General features: G+C 40.6%; 1 protein-coding gene across 10 annotated transcripts in view; it reads left to right on the forward strand.

Moving 5' to 3' along the window:
- cdk5rap2 (CDK5 regulatory subunit associated protein 2) overlaps positions 1–16,950 on the forward strand; it is a 45,873-nt gene that overhangs the window by 25,298 nt on the left and 3,625 nt on the right. For 6 of the 10 annotated variants that reach the window (XM_039780529.1, XM_039780528.1, XM_039780524.1 and 3 more), the window contains 16 exons: positions 670–1,073; positions 1,223–1,455; positions 1,857–1,908; positions 3,252–3,424; positions 4,228–4,575; positions 5,179–5,304; positions 5,481–5,597; positions 5,873–6,062; positions 9,295–9,416; positions 9,665–9,868; positions 9,983–10,072; positions 11,446–11,708; positions 11,855–12,004; positions 12,098–12,236; positions 12,571–12,617; positions 12,747–12,801. In XM_039780529.1, the coding sequence (XP_039636463.1) occupies positions 670–1,073; positions 1,223–1,455; positions 1,857–1,908; positions 3,252–3,424; positions 4,228–4,575; positions 5,179–5,304; positions 5,481–5,597; positions 5,873–6,062; positions 9,295–9,416; positions 9,665–9,868; positions 9,983–10,072; positions 11,446–11,708; positions 11,855–12,004; positions 12,098–12,236; positions 12,571–12,617; positions 12,747–12,801 (2,713 nt within the window). The remainder of the gene's footprint in view (positions 1–669; positions 1,074–1,222; positions 1,456–1,856; positions 1,909–3,251; positions 3,425–4,227; positions 4,576–5,178; positions 5,305–5,480; positions 5,598–5,872; positions 6,063–9,294; positions 9,417–9,664; positions 9,869–9,982; positions 10,073–11,445; positions 11,709–11,854; positions 12,005–12,097; positions 12,237–12,570; positions 12,618–12,746; positions 12,802–16,950) is intronic. The other 4 variants (XM_039780526.1, XM_039780527.1, XM_039780523.1 and 1 more) reach the window with 3 other exon arrangements.

Below are 16,950 nucleotides of genomic sequence, written 5' to 3' on the forward strand. Positions count from 1 at the left end.
TAAGTGGGTAAAGGCAAATAATATAACAGCAAGAACAGTCTGGTAAATTCCGAAAATGACATCACTTTGCTGTAATGCAGCCTTTAAAACCAGGAAAAGACAACACTTGTGTCATATTACGATATCCAAAATCTAAGACTATATCTAGTTTCATATTACGATATCGATATAATATCAATATATTGCCCAGCTCTAAACTGACGTGAAGTCAATTCTTAACACTGGTCTGGTCAAGACCAACTAAGCAGTTAGAACCAGGCTTAGTAAAGACCAGTTGGTGCAACCGGCTCCAGGATAACCGTACAATTCACAGCTTGTGTCATTATGCATATGGCTATCAAGTGCATATTTAAGAACCCCCTTCCTGGTTCTTGTTTTAAAACTATTTGGATAGAAACATTAAAAAGTCAGCTGGGGAGCGTTTTGAACAAACTCATGGAGCTAATGCTCTGCTACAGCAGATCAAATCTGCCGGCTACAGTTTTTCAGCTGGCAAAACTGCCGGTCGCTGGCTAGAAATGAGACGCTTTTGTCTACCTCTGTAAAATCAAGGACCATTGGTTTCAAAATTACTAAGAATTGTAAACAATTTGCTGATGTAAAAATTGTGCAACCCAAATTTTAGTAGAAACTGATATTTTGATTTACCCTTTTTCTTTCTGTTTTCAGGTCAGTCTGAAAAGCCTGCAGGTCTATGATGAGTACGGTGTTTCTAAAGACCCTCTGCAGCTTCAGGGACAAGTCAGAGAGCTGAAGGTCCAGCTGGAAAACCAGACCAAACTCATCCTCCAAATGCAAAGTCTTCTGCGTAGGAACTCTCTTTCCAGTGACCTAGTTGCCAACACCTCTGATCCCTCAACAGTCAGGAATCAAGACGGGACACTGCGAGACGACCTAAGGCAAGATACGAGCTACAGAAGTGGGCAGCTAGGGGAGAAAAAGGAGGGTGAAAACCTGGCGATGAAGGATAAAACCAGCCATTTGACTATGGAACTGGAAAGAGAGAGGACAATGAACAGAAGCATGAGTGAACAGCTGCAGCAGACCCGCAGCCGCTCTACATCACCTGCAAGGTCAACAGTCTTTCTCAGTGCATTACCAACATTATAATATTTTTTACAATGGGTGAAAGCTACAGTCATTTTGCCAATTATATCTTGACAAATGTTTTGTTTTTTTCTTTTTTTCACCCCCGCTTGCCCTCATTCTGTCTTCTCCACAGACTGGACTCCCTGGTGCAGTCGCAAGCCAGGGAGCTGTCACAATTGAGGCAGCAGATCAAGGAGAGCCGTAGGCTTGGAGCCCTGCAGCGTAGGCAGCTGGATGAGCTGAGCAAGGCCTTTAAGGAGCTGCTGCAGGCCGGTAAAGTCGACTACTACATGGGGGAGGCGGTCAAAGAGCAGCTGGACAAGAGCCTGAGCATTCTGGACAGGGTGGAGGGACGGCTGGACAAAGGTAGTTTGTAATTGCATCTGTTGTGTTTTAAGAAATAGTGCTTATCTGAACCATGCTGCACAAACACAGTTTAGATATTTGATTTATAATGCAGCACTGTGCCAAAACACCTAAATCTCTAGCCGACACACATGCTAATAAAGATTGAAGTATGGCTCTCTAACTTGATACTTAATATAATAAATTATTATATTAAGTATCAAGTTAGGGAGACATACTTCAGTCTTTAGTACCCGCCTTTAACTTTATTAAATATTATTATTAATAATATTTAATAAAGTTAAAGGTGGGTACTAAGTCTTTAAAAAGTATGTGTTTGATTCCTATACACAAAAGAGCAGTTGTTCGTAACTGATTTCTACAGACAGGCCCTTGACAGCATCTTTTCCTCTGTCTGCTAGGAGAGTCTTGTCTTGATAATGAGGACGTGGTGGCCCTGGAACTGTCTCGTAGGTACGTCTCAAACTCTCACACTGCATCTTGCTTATTGTCAATGTCTTAATTTAGTTACTTGTATTCAATTGGTTGAGTGTTTATTCGTGGTGAAAAACAAGTATCGGTATTATTTAGAATCCTCCAATCTTAATGTTAGGGTTACAGAGATACTTACTTACTTTTTGTAATACTTTAATGGCATTTAATGGCATTCAATGGCTACTCACTAGCTGTGCTGTTTGAGTGTTTGTCTCATGACCCTTTAAAGACCACCACCCCAACCCTAACCCGACCCCCAGCCAGCCAGCCAATTGCCTTATGACCCCAGGCGGTGCGTGTATTGTTGGTTTTGAATAGCGTCCTGCTGTTGACCTAATTTTTGTGGCGACAGCCAAAACATTAAGGTTACACTGCCCCCAAACTGGGTCACCGGGGTCTTAGAGGGAAAACACACACACACAAACACACCACATGTCAGTGTTCATCCATTAATTTCCTTTAGAGTTCAGTATCATCCAGAAAGCAAATTAAGCTTTGCATAAAACACCAATATGTGTATATATGTACAGTTCAACCCTATCAACAGAATTTAAAACACTCTACATTTTTATTTCCCACTATTGGCTGGGAAAATAATTATCAGAGAACTCCAAGTGCAGTTTTCCCTTATGTTGGATTGGGAATGATTTTGGTTTTAAAAATTGCTTTTTTATTTGGATTTATTGACCGTAACGTTGACTTCGGTGTTACACAATGACAATTACAGTTTTAGATTAGAATATAAAGTTGCTCATAGTGACATGCGTTAATCTATATTATTACTGATGTGGGCAGTCTTGGGGAGCTTCAGCAGGGATCACTGTTGTCCTGTGAGGAGAGCATGAGAGATCCTTCTGACAGCCCAGCTAGAATCCAGCAGGAGATAGATAATCTGCGTCTGGAACTAGAGGGCGAGAGAGAGCTGCTGCAGCAGCACGTCAGCCTCCTTGTCCAGCAAAACCTCACGTTGGCTGAATACACCAGGGAGCAGCTGGACCTGTGAGCGGGTTTGATCCAGACAAACAGCATGACGTTTGCTGTGAACTCCTCTTTCATATTTTCCAGCTGTGTGTTGCTGCTGAAAGTTGCAAGTCCTGTGGGAACACATTTTTCTTGACCTCTTAAGTCTCAAGTTTTGTCTCTTTTCGGGGTGTTCCTCCTTGTGCTGGGTACTTATCTTCCCTGTTTTAAATTGTTTTGCTCTCCAACGCCCAGCAAGATTATGTGATGGATAAAATCCAAATGTTGCATCGGCTAGGAGACTAAGTGACCAACATGACTAATTCCATTCCTCTTTCTTTTCCTCTTCCACCTCCTCCCAGATTGGCGAAAGAGCTGCAGGAGAAGAACCGACTCATCCAGAGGCTGCAGAGCCAGTTCAGAGGCCAAAGTCCCAGCAGCCACAACAGCTCTCGCTCTGATCTGTACCACTCGGACTGCAACTCGTCCTCCTGCCACAGCAGCCCAACCACACAAAGTGTTCATCGAGCCCACAGTAAGCACACAGATATGTTCATATAAGCTGCAGATTTCTAGATGTAATACTTAAACCCAATCACAAATAAATTAGTGATTGGGTGTGAAAGTCAAGTTAAAGTCTTAAGTGTCACAGATGCTGGGCCTAGCCAGGTATATTGTGCTAGACTGTTTGGTTATTTTAGACCACACTACCTTTTTAAAAATGCATATTTTCCCCTTTCTTTACCTCAGTGGTATATCATTGACATTATCTGTGCTTGTCCACGGGCCTGGTCAGTCTAGTCGCAGCCTGTAATGGCACTTATTTTCCATTCAGATCCATTCTGTTGCAGTGAGGCGTCGCACAGGACAAAGCAGGTCGCCCAAGGGCTGATCAAGTGTCCAGTTTCAATCCATCTCCATTTAAAGTTGCATTATTCAGTGCCACATATCCGGTTCACTCTTCAAATTGTGTTTCCCTCAGGAAAAGAGACCGCAAAGGTTATTGTAGAGACAAGTGAAGCGCGTGGATATGTGAGAGGTCCTGCAGATGGGCCTGTAGACCCAAACTCACATTTCCCTTACTGCTACAACACTATAGTTGCCAACAATTAACCCGTTTGGCTCTTTACGTATTAGTGGTTCTGTTGCTACTTGTGTTAGCATGGAGGATAGGAAGTGGATGACATTTTGGTTTACCAACTCCCAACTATAGAAGGAGGAACATGTTTTTCACACAAAAATTACCAAAACGCCCCCAAAAAATAATAAAAATTTATTTTTTATTACATTTTCATTATTAATCTATTTACCCGTTGTTGTCTCCCTGTACATGTTTAGGCCAGCAACAACCCTCTGATTGGACAGGAGTATCTGTCTCTCCTGTAGGAGGAGCTCAGGAAGACGGTGTGTCTGGTCACAGGGATGCTGCCAGCAGACTGTCGGGCCTGCAGAGGGAGAACTGGCGACTACAGGATCAGCTGAGGGGCAGCGAGGAGCTCAACGCCACCCTGCGCAGTGAACTGGACCTTCATCGCTCAATTATGGCCCAGACCAGCTCCCACCATCAGGAACAGGATCAAAGCCATGATCAGGATGGTTCAGAGCCTCAGACTCAATCTCATAAACGAGATGGAGACATTGGCTCACAAAAGAATGCTGTTGAACAGCCTCGCACAATGAATTCAGGTAAACATGGGGCTGTCACGATTCCATTTATTCTGCTTTTGTTATTTGAAAAATAAAATTGTGGTTTTGTGCTTTGTATATCCATGGTGTAGCAACATTTTGGGGATTTGATGTTTTAATGAACATATGTAGAAATATTTGAAGGGTCATTCCACCGATTTGTAGTTGAAGTTCAGTTTACTTGTAATGAGTATTTGGCACATGAAAACAGTGGAATTATGTCTTCTTTGGCTCTGGAGGAGCTTATCAAGATCTGGAAAAAAATAATCCTGATGTCGTAGCGATGTCATCGGGTTATCTCCGTTTGGGCTTGAAGAATACGTCTTACAAACTTGGGGTGTGGTGTTTGAAAGGACATGGTTATTTACCATGCAGAGAGGGTTTCATATAGGGTTTAATAAGGGTTATCAAGGGGCATTATGGGAAATATTGGGTCTAGTGTTTTTGTAGTTTTGACCCATGCTGGGATTACAAGTCAGGATAGTTGACTTACGAATCTGTTATGTCTTGTGTGTGTCTCTAGTGAGTGCAGTTTATGTAACTACTACTAAATCTCCTTTAAGTACCCCTTTTAGTTTAGCAATATGCATTTGTGTCTGTCAGACTTGCTGGCAGAACATCTGCAGGAGATCCGCACTTTGCGACAGCGCCTGGAGGAGAGCATCCGCACCAATGACCGTCTCAGGGAACAGCTGGAGAAGAGACTAGCGGAGGTGGAGAAAGATCCAGGTACACACCGGAAATCATCTGCCTGTGTTTCATCCGCTCTCTGTCAGTGTGGATATTAGAGTGTGTGTGTACTGTGTGTCAATAATTTGGTTGGGAAATTCTGCTCAAAAATGAAAAATACTTCATCGAAAGTACTTATTTGTTGAGTGGTGCGTGTGTATGTGTCACGTGTTCAGCAGCTACCAACATCTTCATCCATGGCAACGAGGAGCAGGGTCAGCTGGCCAACGAGGTGCGATTCCTCTGGGGACAAAACCAAGTCCTGAAGGAACAGCTCAGCCTGGGGTCTAGAGGTAAAACACATGTTTTCGTACAAGCTTACTTTAACCTCTATTCAGGAACACATACTGTATTTTCAGTCTGTAGACCAATAGATGTGGAGAGACAATAGTTTTCCAGATACCCATCTGATAGTCTGTCCTGGCTGGTGCTGTTTTGCCCATGCCTTTATCAAAACTGACACACATCTATCACTGACAGTGCTTAAAAGTAAAGTAACTAAAGTAAAACAATTTAACTTTACTAACTTAACTTTTCGCTAACTCAAAAATATTTGTATTTCCTTCAGACAAGCAGAAGGAGAACGAGAAGCTACGGGAGACTCTGGCCAGGCGGACGGCCAAACTGGAGCAGAGCAGGAGGGAGTGTGAAGCTCTGAGGCAAGAAAACAGCCGACTGCAGGAGAGGCTGGAGCACAGCAGCCAAGAAAACTCCCAGCTGCAGGAGTCACTGCACTACAGCAAGGAGGAGCTGCACAGGTACACACACACACACACACACACACACACACACACACACACACACACACACACACACGTAGCATTCACTACCCTACACTCTAAATGTCTCCTCGCAGCACACACACACTATCATTACTACTGTCCTTCATGCAACTTACACAAAGCTACTAATTACCATTCTGAATAGTCATTACAATTACCATTATTCCATACTATTTGTACAACTCGGAAACATGATAGTCTCATTTGTAAGCTCATCCCGGAACACACACACACATGCATGCATACATACTATAATCATGGTATGTGACCTCTTGCCCTGGGTCCTACTGACACAGATGATTGAGGCTGACACCCGAAACCTGGAGTCTAGTTTACGGTCAGATCACTTCTCCTCTCCCTTTCCTTACTCGTCTCGTGTGTGTGTGTGTGTGTGTGTGTGTGTGTGTGTGTGTGTGTGTTGCGTGTGTGCGTGGGCGTGTGTGGACTTCACACTCAGTTTCCCATTTATTAAAGGGGTGATAGAATGCAAAACCGATTTTACCCTGTCATAGTTGAATAACGACAGTTCGGTGGGTAAATAGGACATACATAGAAGCTCAAAATCCCATTGACACCCCTTTACTATGAAAATCTCATATTTTGAAACTGCCGCTGAAAACGGGCGAATCTCAACAAAGCTAGTTGCTTACGTAAGCATCCCAAGACCTGTAACTTTTTCACGCCCATGTGTGTATTAAGAGAACTGTCAAGCCCCAACATTTACATAGGCTACACAACTGACCTGAGATCAGGTAGCCTTCTGAATCTAGGTCGCGCAGATTTCTGCTATTCCATTACAAAATTCACTTCTGAAACTTTTTTTAATGCGAGAAATCAACTAGGTAAAGCTCAAATATGGGCCGCTTTACGAAAATGCTAATTGCAAATTTTGTCCGACTGTGTGTCGGACTTCAGAGGCCGGTGCTGCCTGTGTAGCTGCCTCGCCGCCCGGCCTGCCTTCCTTCACAGACCCCGGCCTGCTATGAGGTACATGGAGCTCCGTCACGGCTGGCAGCCCACAGCACTCCATACCCGCGCAAAGTCACCGTCTCTTGGGCTAATGGACTACCAAACGCCGCTGCTCTGACAGAGCTCCAGGGCCTGCAACTCCCTTCTTCCTGCTAGCTAAATGCCCGGTGTATGTGAACTCCGACACACAGTCTTATCAAATTTGCAATTGGCCATCAATTTTCGTAAAACGGCCCATATTTCAGCTTTATATAGTTGATTTCTCGCTAAAAAATGTCTCAGAAGTGAATTTAATAACGAAATAGCCTGACAAACAATGTATAACTTTGCAGTGTCTGAAATATGAGGCCTGCTGTCGAGTCTCCCATGTGTTTCTATGTAGTTTGCTCAAACCAATCAGCGTGCAGCTCATTCTAAATATTCATGAGCATACCATATTTGGAAGAAAAGCTCTTGTTCCAAATAGAGCCATATTCACAGGGTAGTTAAGGGCCTAATAAAATAGCATTCGGGCAATTTTCAGCCCAACCAATGTTACATACCCTATTAGGAGACCTTAAGGAACAGTGTAAAATACCCTATATAATCATTCTATCACCCCTTTAAGTACACTTCTAAGAAATTTATAAATAATAAAGTTTAACATTGCAGTCCAGTAATAAATCCTACCATCATTAGGATTTTAATGCTCATGTAAAAAAAAAAAAAATGTCTTGGAGGTGTGATTTTCGAATAAATCCATTACAAAAAATCCTTGATGCAAAATGACTTGCCTCGAAGCTTCGTTAAATCAATGTTACCAACGTTGTATCGCTGACGGACGGTGTTTCCGCACGGAGCATTATTACTGTCGCACAGACGTGGCTCAGTCTGCTGCTGGCGACACTGTCTATGTGCCAGAGCGTAAATAGCGAGGGGCTAGAGACAGGCTGGAGAAAACGACAGAAAGTGTCCAAAGTTTGGAATCAGTTCAAACGTAATTAAAACTAAAACTCTGTACAGTATGTCTACTGCAAAATGGAACTAGCTTACCACGATAATAGCACGACGTCAGTGCTTTAGCATCTCAACAGAAAACATGGAGTCTAACTTAATCATCCATTCCACGAAGCGGACCCGACAAAAGTAAATAACAGAGTCGTATGGACGATGAAACTACACCAAACACAACAACTACCAAAAACAAAGACAAGAAAATAGGAAATGGTGACCACGATCTGATCTAAAGAGCTGACGCATTGACTATCCCCTTCGGAAAAACAGCTTTGTTGCGCATCTCTCTCTCTCTCTCTCTCTCTGTCTCTGTCTCTGTCTCTCTCTCTCTCTGTCTCTCTCTCTCTCCGGAGAAACAGCTGATCAACGATCTAATAGCATAAGTGTAACAGAGCTGTGTGACATTATAATCAAATATATAAATGAAAATAGGTTGCTTTCTTCTGAAAATGTTGCTTTTTTCCCCTAGTTTTGGTTGTTTAAAAACGCAAAAAAAACATCCGATTAATCAATCGATAAAGTGCTAGATTAATCGATTACAAAAAGAATTGATAGCTGCAGCCCTAATTGTTTTTTTAATATTTAGTCAGCTGCATTAATATAAATGGACTGAAATGTAAGACTGAGGACGGCCATTTACTTCATGTCCTGTTATGTTCAGGTCCAGGAATTTTGGACCGGGATACATAACCTATGTCAGACTGCAGAGACCCAGGTTCCATTCAACCCAAGATTATTTGTTCTGGGAGATGGGTCAATCCTAAGAGGGATGGATGTGTTGTTTTCATGTTGCAAGTTGTATGTTGTTAACAAAAATTGTTTGTTAATCACAATAAAATATATAAATGGACCAAGGACAGTTCAGAAAAGTCTTCAGGTTCTAGAAAGTAAAAATTGAAAACATAGAAAAGAAAAATGAGGCAAAACAATAATGGTTGCACTCTAGAAAGTTTAAGCTGCATTTTTTCCTTTTTTACATTTTACCTTTTGTTGGATAGCAGAAGTTTAGAAACAGACAGGAAACATGGTGAGAGAGAGTGGCGCACAGATGTCTTAACCACCAGGATGACCCAAAGAATATTTTTCTTTTATCTCAGTCACCCACTTGTTTTTAGAATAAAAACAAGGAGCCGTGTAGTGCATAGATGGGAGTAGATGACCTTCTCTTTTCCCTCTTTGTAAATGAACCTTAATTCATTTTTTTTTTCTCATTGATTTTGGTGTGTGTTTTTGTGAATGCTTCCAGGTTGCAGTGTGATGTGAAGCTCCAGAGGCAGCAGCTTTCTGACTCGCAGCATCTTCTGCAGTCACTGCGGGTGGAGCTGCAAGTTTACGAAAAGATCAAGACTGAAGCTCACAAACCCAACGGTACTGCAAGTTTATTTTTAAAAAGCATATTGACGTGTTATGTAGTTTAAATAGTAATGGAGGAAGACAAGACAGTGTGACTAAAGAACAACTACAAATTATCTACATCTGTACCACTCTTTGTAGCCAAAGACAGATTTACCCTAGACTAAACTATACATTTTTTATATGTGATTTTTTTTTTTTTTTTTTTTTTTTTGGGTACTGACACAGAGATTGATAGATTAACACATGATTTCTTCTCTAAGCAGGATCCAGTGAGGCTACCCAGGAGCCTCACTCTGGCTCGGTCCACCTCGGCGAGCTGTTGTTGGAGATCAGACACCTGAGGCTGCAGCTGGAGAGGAGCATCCAGACCAACACCGCGCTGCGACAGAGGCTGGAGGAGCAGCTGCTCAGAGGACCCAACCGCTCTGAAACCATCAACATCAACTACCTGCTGTCCTCTCCAGGTAAACGCAAGGCACAGACTCGCTTGGCTAGTTACCTGTGACAGGTAAACGGAGGCATGTAAACGCACAGGAACATGTCAGGCCATTTCAGTGTTGGTTTTACATTCTTCTTAGATGAAGGAGGCAGGTCACCAGGTCGTGAAGGCTGCGATCCTCTCCGTCACTCCTTTCAGAGTCACAACGAACACACCAGTCTCCTCCATGGTAAGAAAACCACATCGGAATCGGCTTCAAATTTCAGCAGTAATTACATACAAGCCTTTATTATACCTCTTTCACACCACCTACCAGGGTTGGGCTAGGGTTGATCAGGGTTCAACCCTCCTTTTGGAAATTCAAACCAAGCCAGTCTACATGGGTACATCCCTTGTCATGACAATTCAGAGATCACCTGGGTCAACCCGGAAGCAATGCATAACAATTACCTTAACTGCTAGAATGGGCGGGGCTTTCACGTAATAGTCAGTGAACAGCTAAATCAAACAGCCTACTCCAGGACATCTGTATACCATCAGGACTAATGTTTTGAAGCTACTTGAATCTGTCATTGTACAGTAGGGAGATATATAAATAAAGCTTACTTTATGATTGTTTCGCAATGATTACGTTCTAAAGCACAAATAAATAACCATCAAACACTTCTCAGATGATTTTGTGCGGACTGATCTCCTCTGCATATTTATTGCAGCAGCTGGACAAGTAAGTAGGTTACTCTAGTATTGATTTGTGACTATTTTAAGACGAGGCGAGAACATTTCTCTTTGTTTGATTTCATTAAAAGTAAAGTTGGGCTTTGCTGTTGGCCTCACGACTCATTTTAAAAAAAATAAAAAAGAGAGAGATTCACACTCCCCAGTGGCCGCACTGAACTGCAGTCTGCAGACAGGTGTCTTGTGCCAGAGAGAGGGAGTAAGAGCTGCGGTGCAGAGAGAATTAAACAAAACTTATTTTCATAACTTTACGTTCTAACGCTGGGTTTTTACAGGCAGCTATGCCTGTAAAACTCCGCTCACACCCTGCAAAAGGCAGACTATAGAACATTTGGGCACACACTGCCAGCGGACTGTTGCGAAATGAATTGAACTGCTCTGCTGCTGTTGAAACTGCCTGTGAAAATTATACAGTCTATGGTGAAAACTCGACCTGTGAGGACTACTCCACTCTCATTTCCAACAAAAATTCTTTTTCTCCCCCCACCCCTTTTTCCCCCACGGGGGGGCCATTTCATTTTAATCCCCCCCTTCCCCCCCCCAACCCCCCCACCTAAGACCAGCGAGTAAAAAAAAGGCAGAGGGGGTCCTTTTAAAAACACCCCCCCCCCCCCCCCCCCCCCCTTTTTTGCATTTAAAACAAATTTCTTTTTGCCCCCCCTTTTCTTTCCCCCCCCCCTGCCCCCTTTTTTTTTATTTTATTTTCCCTTCCCCCCCCTTCTCCCCCACTTCCCCCCCTCCCCCCTTGTCCCCCCCCAAACAAAAAAAATTCCCCCTTCCCCCCCCCACCCCCCCCCCCCCCCCCCCTCTCCCCCCTTTTTTTTTCCTTTTTTCCCGAGATGATGATATTTTAAAACCTCTTTTCAGATGAGAAACGTAATGCTTGCTCAGAGGTGGACGGCCGGTCATTCAGCAGCAGCTCGGGTGAAAGCGTCTCCGGCGCTCCCTCTCGCCTGGTGCCGGGCCACCGGATGTGGGCCAATCGCAACGGCCGCCATATTTTGGGTCTGATTGAGGACTACAATGCCCTCCGCAAGCAGATCTCAGAGGGACGTAAGCTGTCGCGTAGCATGGACACACAACTGCAGGAGAGTCTGCACACACTCAGACAGCAGGGCTCTAACAACAAGGTACTGCCAACCTGTCATGTTTAAGATGTTTTTATTTGCCGTTTGTGATGCATAAAACAACTTAAATGAAAAGGTTTTACTGAGGTTTTAATTATTTCACATCTTTCACAAATCAGACTTAAGTCATTATGTGTACATCTTCATAGGTGATAGAACAGGAGCACCTGAAAAGTTTGTCTGGCAGCATGAACACCATGCAACACGTGTTAGAGGAGGCTGGGCGACTGCTCAAACTGGTGTGGAGAGTCTCTTTGCCAGTCGGTAACACAGCAGGGGACGGCGGCAACAACCAGCAGGTAGACATGCAGAAACACATACTGTATCTACCCTACACTATCCAATTAAGTATCTACGAAACCAAATCTTAATCTTTTTATCCTCCGTATCAGGATGAGCTGCTGAAAAATGAGATAGCCAGACTGAAGAGCAGGCTGTCACAGCAGGAGAGGATGCTGAGTGGAGCCGTTAAACGCCTCCGAACAACCAACCAGCTCAAAGAGGGAATGGAAAAAGTCATCATCGATCAGTGTAAGATTATCTTTTTTGCTTTTTTTTTTTTGTTTTACAGTGACTGCACCGTACACTACAGTGTAAGGATTCGCTACTTTTCCTTGTTTTATATAATTGTAAATTGAATATCTTTGTGTTTTGGACTGTTTGGGGGGGGGGGGCAATTTGAAAATGTCTTTTTTACAATTTCTGTCACTCTATCAACCTAATGATAAATCGCAAAAATAATTGTCAGATTAATCCATAATGAAAAGAATTATGAGTTTCAGCTCCTCTGTTTACCTGTGAGTAAATAAACTGGGATATGTGACTTTATTTGATGATAATAGAATGATTTCCCCCCCCCCTCTAGTGTATCTAACCCACGGAGTGTTGAAGAAAGCCAGGGGGAATTTAGAGGTGAGTTTACCAAAAAATATGCCCCAGTTACAAAATGGCAAACTAATAGTCTTGTCCACAGTGGTACATTTTTACTTTCAGTGAATTACTCTTCTCTTCCTTCTCATCCTGTATGTGAACTAATGATAGACAAATTACTGCACCCTGTTTGGCCTGAAAGGCCTGTCTGGAGGACCAGACGAAGGTAAGTGTGGTTGAGGTGCAGGCTTTGAGAGTGATCTGATGCATGAGACCCTGTGGATTTGGTTTTATCTGTTGCATGAATCAAATACCAAAATATTAATGTTTCATGAGATACTCAGATTTCCAGTTTTATGGGTTATGTAGTCATGTAATAAATCTTACTATTGTGTTTGTTTTGGACACAGTATGAATCGCGTTAGGAATTAGCTAGCCATACCTAATCAGGGTATATGCAACATGCTATACTATAACTTTTTTCAACATACTATACTATGACTTTTTTCGACATACTATACTGTGACTTTTTTTATACCTTTTTTCGACATGCTATACTATGACTTTTTTTCGACATTCTATACTATGACTTTTTATAACTTTTTTTCGACATACTATACTATGACTGTTTTCGACATACTATACTATGACCTTTTTCGACATACTATACTATGACTGTTTTTGACATACTATACTATGACTTTTTATAACTTTTCGACATACTATACTATGACTGTTTTTGACATACTATACTATGACTTTTTATAACTTTTCGACATACTATACTATGACTGTTTTTGACATACTATACTATGACTTTTTTCGACATGCTATACTATGACTTTTTTCGACATGCTATACTATGACTGTTTTCGACATACTATACTATGACTTTTTATAACTGTTTTCGACATACTATACTATGACTTTTTTCGACATGCTATACTATGACTGTTTTTGACATGCTATACTATGACTTTTTTATACCTTTTTTCGACATACTATACTATGACTTTTTTCGACATACTATACTATGACTGTTTTTGACATACTATACTATGACTTTTTATAACTTTTTTCGACATACTATACTATGACTGTTTTTGACATACTATACTATGACTTTTTTCGACATACTATACTATGACTGTTTTTGACATACTATACTATGACTGTTTTCGACATGCTATACTATGACTTTTTATACCTTTTTTCGACATACTATACTATGACTGTTTTTGACATACTATACTATGACTTTTTTCGACATGCTATACTATGACTTTTTATAACTTTTTTTGACATACTATACTATGACTTTTTATAACTGTTTTTGACATACTATACTATGACTTTTTTATACCTTTTTTCGACATGCTATACTATGACCGTTTTTGACATACTATACTATGACTTTTTATAACCGTTTTTCACATACTATACTATGACTTTTTATAACTTTTTTCGACATACTATACTGTGACTTTTTTTATAGTTTTTTTCGACATGCTATACTATGACTGTTTTTGACATACTATACTATGACTTTTTATACCTTTTTTCGATATACTATACTATGACTGTTTTTGACATACTATACTATGACTGTTTTCGACATGCTATATTATGACTTTTTTCGACATGCTATACTATGACTTTTTTCGACATACTATACTATGACTTTTTTCGACATACTATACTATGACTGTTTTTGACATGCTATACTATGACTTTTTTCGATATACTATACTATGACTGTTTTTGACATACTATACTATGACTGTTTTCGACATGCTATACTATGACTTTTTTCGACATACTATACTATGACTGTTTTTGACATACTATACTATGACTTTTTATAACTGTTTTTGACATACTATACTATGACTTTTTCATAACTTTTTTCGACATACTATACTATGACTTTTTTCGACATGCTATACTATGACTTTATAACCGTTTTTGACATACTATACTATGACTTGTTTATACCTTTTTTCGACATGCTATACTATGACTTTTTTCGACATACTATACTATGACTTTTTTCGACATACTATACTATGACTGTTTTTGACATACTATACTATGACTTTTTTCGACATACTATACTATGACTGTTTTTGACATACTATACTATGACTTTTTATAACTTTTTTCGACATACTATACTATGACTTTTTTATACCTTTTTTTGACATACTATACTATGACTTTTTTCGACATACTATACTATGACTGTTTTTGACATACTATACTATGACTGTTTTTGACATACTATACTATGACTTTTTATAACTTTTTTCGACATACTATACTATGACTTTTTTTTGACATACTATACTATGACTTTTTTCGACATACTATACTATGACTGTTTTTGACATACTATACTATGACTTTTTATAACTTTTTTCGACATACTATACTATGACTTTTTTATACCTTTTTTGACATACTATACTATGACTGTTTTTGACATACTATACTATGACTGTTTTTGACATACTATACTATGACTGTTTTTGACATACTATACTATGACTTTTATAACTTTTTTTTAGTTCCTCCTTCCATCTTTCCTTTCCCTTTTCCATTTCCTCTGTTTCTTCCTTCCTCTTTTCCATTTTCCTCCTTTCCATTTATCCCTTCTCTGGTTTCCTTTTCTCTTTATTTTTTTCCTCCTCCTTTCCATTCCTATTTATATTCCTCCTTTCTTTTCCTCCTCCTATTTCTTTCTCCTCCTATTTCCCTTTTCCTCCTCTGTTTCTTTCTATTTCTTCTACTCCTCCTTTCCATCTCTCTATTTCCGCTATTCCATCTTCTCCTTTATTATCTTTCTTCTCCTCTATTTCCTCCTCATTTCTCTCCTCCTTTCTATTTTCCTCTTTCTATTTCTTTCCTCTCTATTTCCTGTGTCTCCTTTTTCTCTCTCTTTCGTGTTTTCCTCTGTCTGTTTCGTTTCTTGTCTGTTTGTTTCCGCCTGTGTTTCTTTTCGTCTGTTTTTTGTTCTGTTGTTGTCTCCTTTTACCTGTCTGTGTTTTGACCTCTGTCTGTGTGTGTGTGTTCTGTTGTTGTGCTTCTGGCTTGTCTTTCTGGGTTTTTGTTTTTTGGCACTGTCTGTCTTTTTGGGTCTCTCTGGTGTTTTTGTTGTCTGTGTTTTTTTTTTTTGTTTGCTGTTTTTTGGAGCTGTCTGGGTTTTCTCTTGTCTGTCTGGATGTTTTGATTGCTGTTGTGGTTTTTACTTTTGATTTTATGGGTTTTTTTTGTGATTGTTTTTGCCTGTCTAGGACAGCTGTCATCCTCTGTTTTGAGCCATGCTGTGCTGGCTTTATTTGAATATGCTCTCACTATGACTGTGCTTTGATTGTCTGTCTATGGGCTGTTTTGGGTCTGCTGGACTGTTTTGATTGTCTTTCACCCTATGTTTTTGTCTTTTTGGACTGTATCACTGGGCTTTTTGGTTGCCTGATTTTTGACATGCTGTCACCTGGACTGTTTGTTATGTGGCTATGATTTTTTAGACATGCTGCCTGGGCCTTTTTATGCTGATGCTGTCTCTGGTGTTTTGACATGCTATGCTATGATTTTTTTCAACTTCATAACTTTTTGGGAGTAATTTTTCACTGCTGTCACTGTGACTTTTTTTGACATGCCTTGTCACTATGGGCTTTTTTGCTCCTTAGACCTGTCTGTTTTTGTTTTTTGGGTTGTGCTGTGTTGGCTTTTCGTTGTGCTACACTATCGCTTTTTTTTTGACATGCTATGCTGTGGGGCTTTTTTTTCTGAGGGCTTTTTCTGTTGCTTGCCTTTTTATGCAGCACTTATGCTATGCTATTGTTTTGACATGCTATGTCAGGGCTTTTTGTCTTGGCGCCAGACAGTGCTGTCACTATGACTTTTTTTGACAGCTTTCTCAGGACTTTTTCTGCTTTCCACACCATGCTGTGCTATGAGCTTTTTTTAGACGTAGCTGTCACTATGGCCTTTTTTTGATTTTCGACATGCTATGGCTGTGACTTTTTCGTTCTACTGTCTACTATGATTTTTTGATATGCTATTCTTCTCGTTTTTCAACATGCTGTCTACTATGACTGTTTGGTGACCATATGCTATGCCTAGAGCTTTTTATGTCTTTTTGGACCTTCACTATGCCTAGCTAGGCTTTTCAGACATGCTATGCTGGGCTTTTTTTACGATATGCTATGCTATGACTGTTTTTGACATACTAATGCTAGGACTTTTTATAGCCGTTTTAGACCTCTGCTCTGGGCTTTTTTAACTATACTGGACTGTGACTTTTTTTATGCCAGCGCTGGGCGTGCTATACTATCTTTTTTTTTTTTAGATATACTAATGCTATGACTTTTTC

This window comes from Perca fluviatilis, chromosome 17 (assembly GCF_010015445.1).
Source record: "Perca fluviatilis chromosome 17, GENO_Pfluv_1.0, whole genome shotgun sequence".
NCBI lineage: Eukaryota > Metazoa > Chordata > Actinopteri > Perciformes > Percidae > Perca > Perca fluviatilis.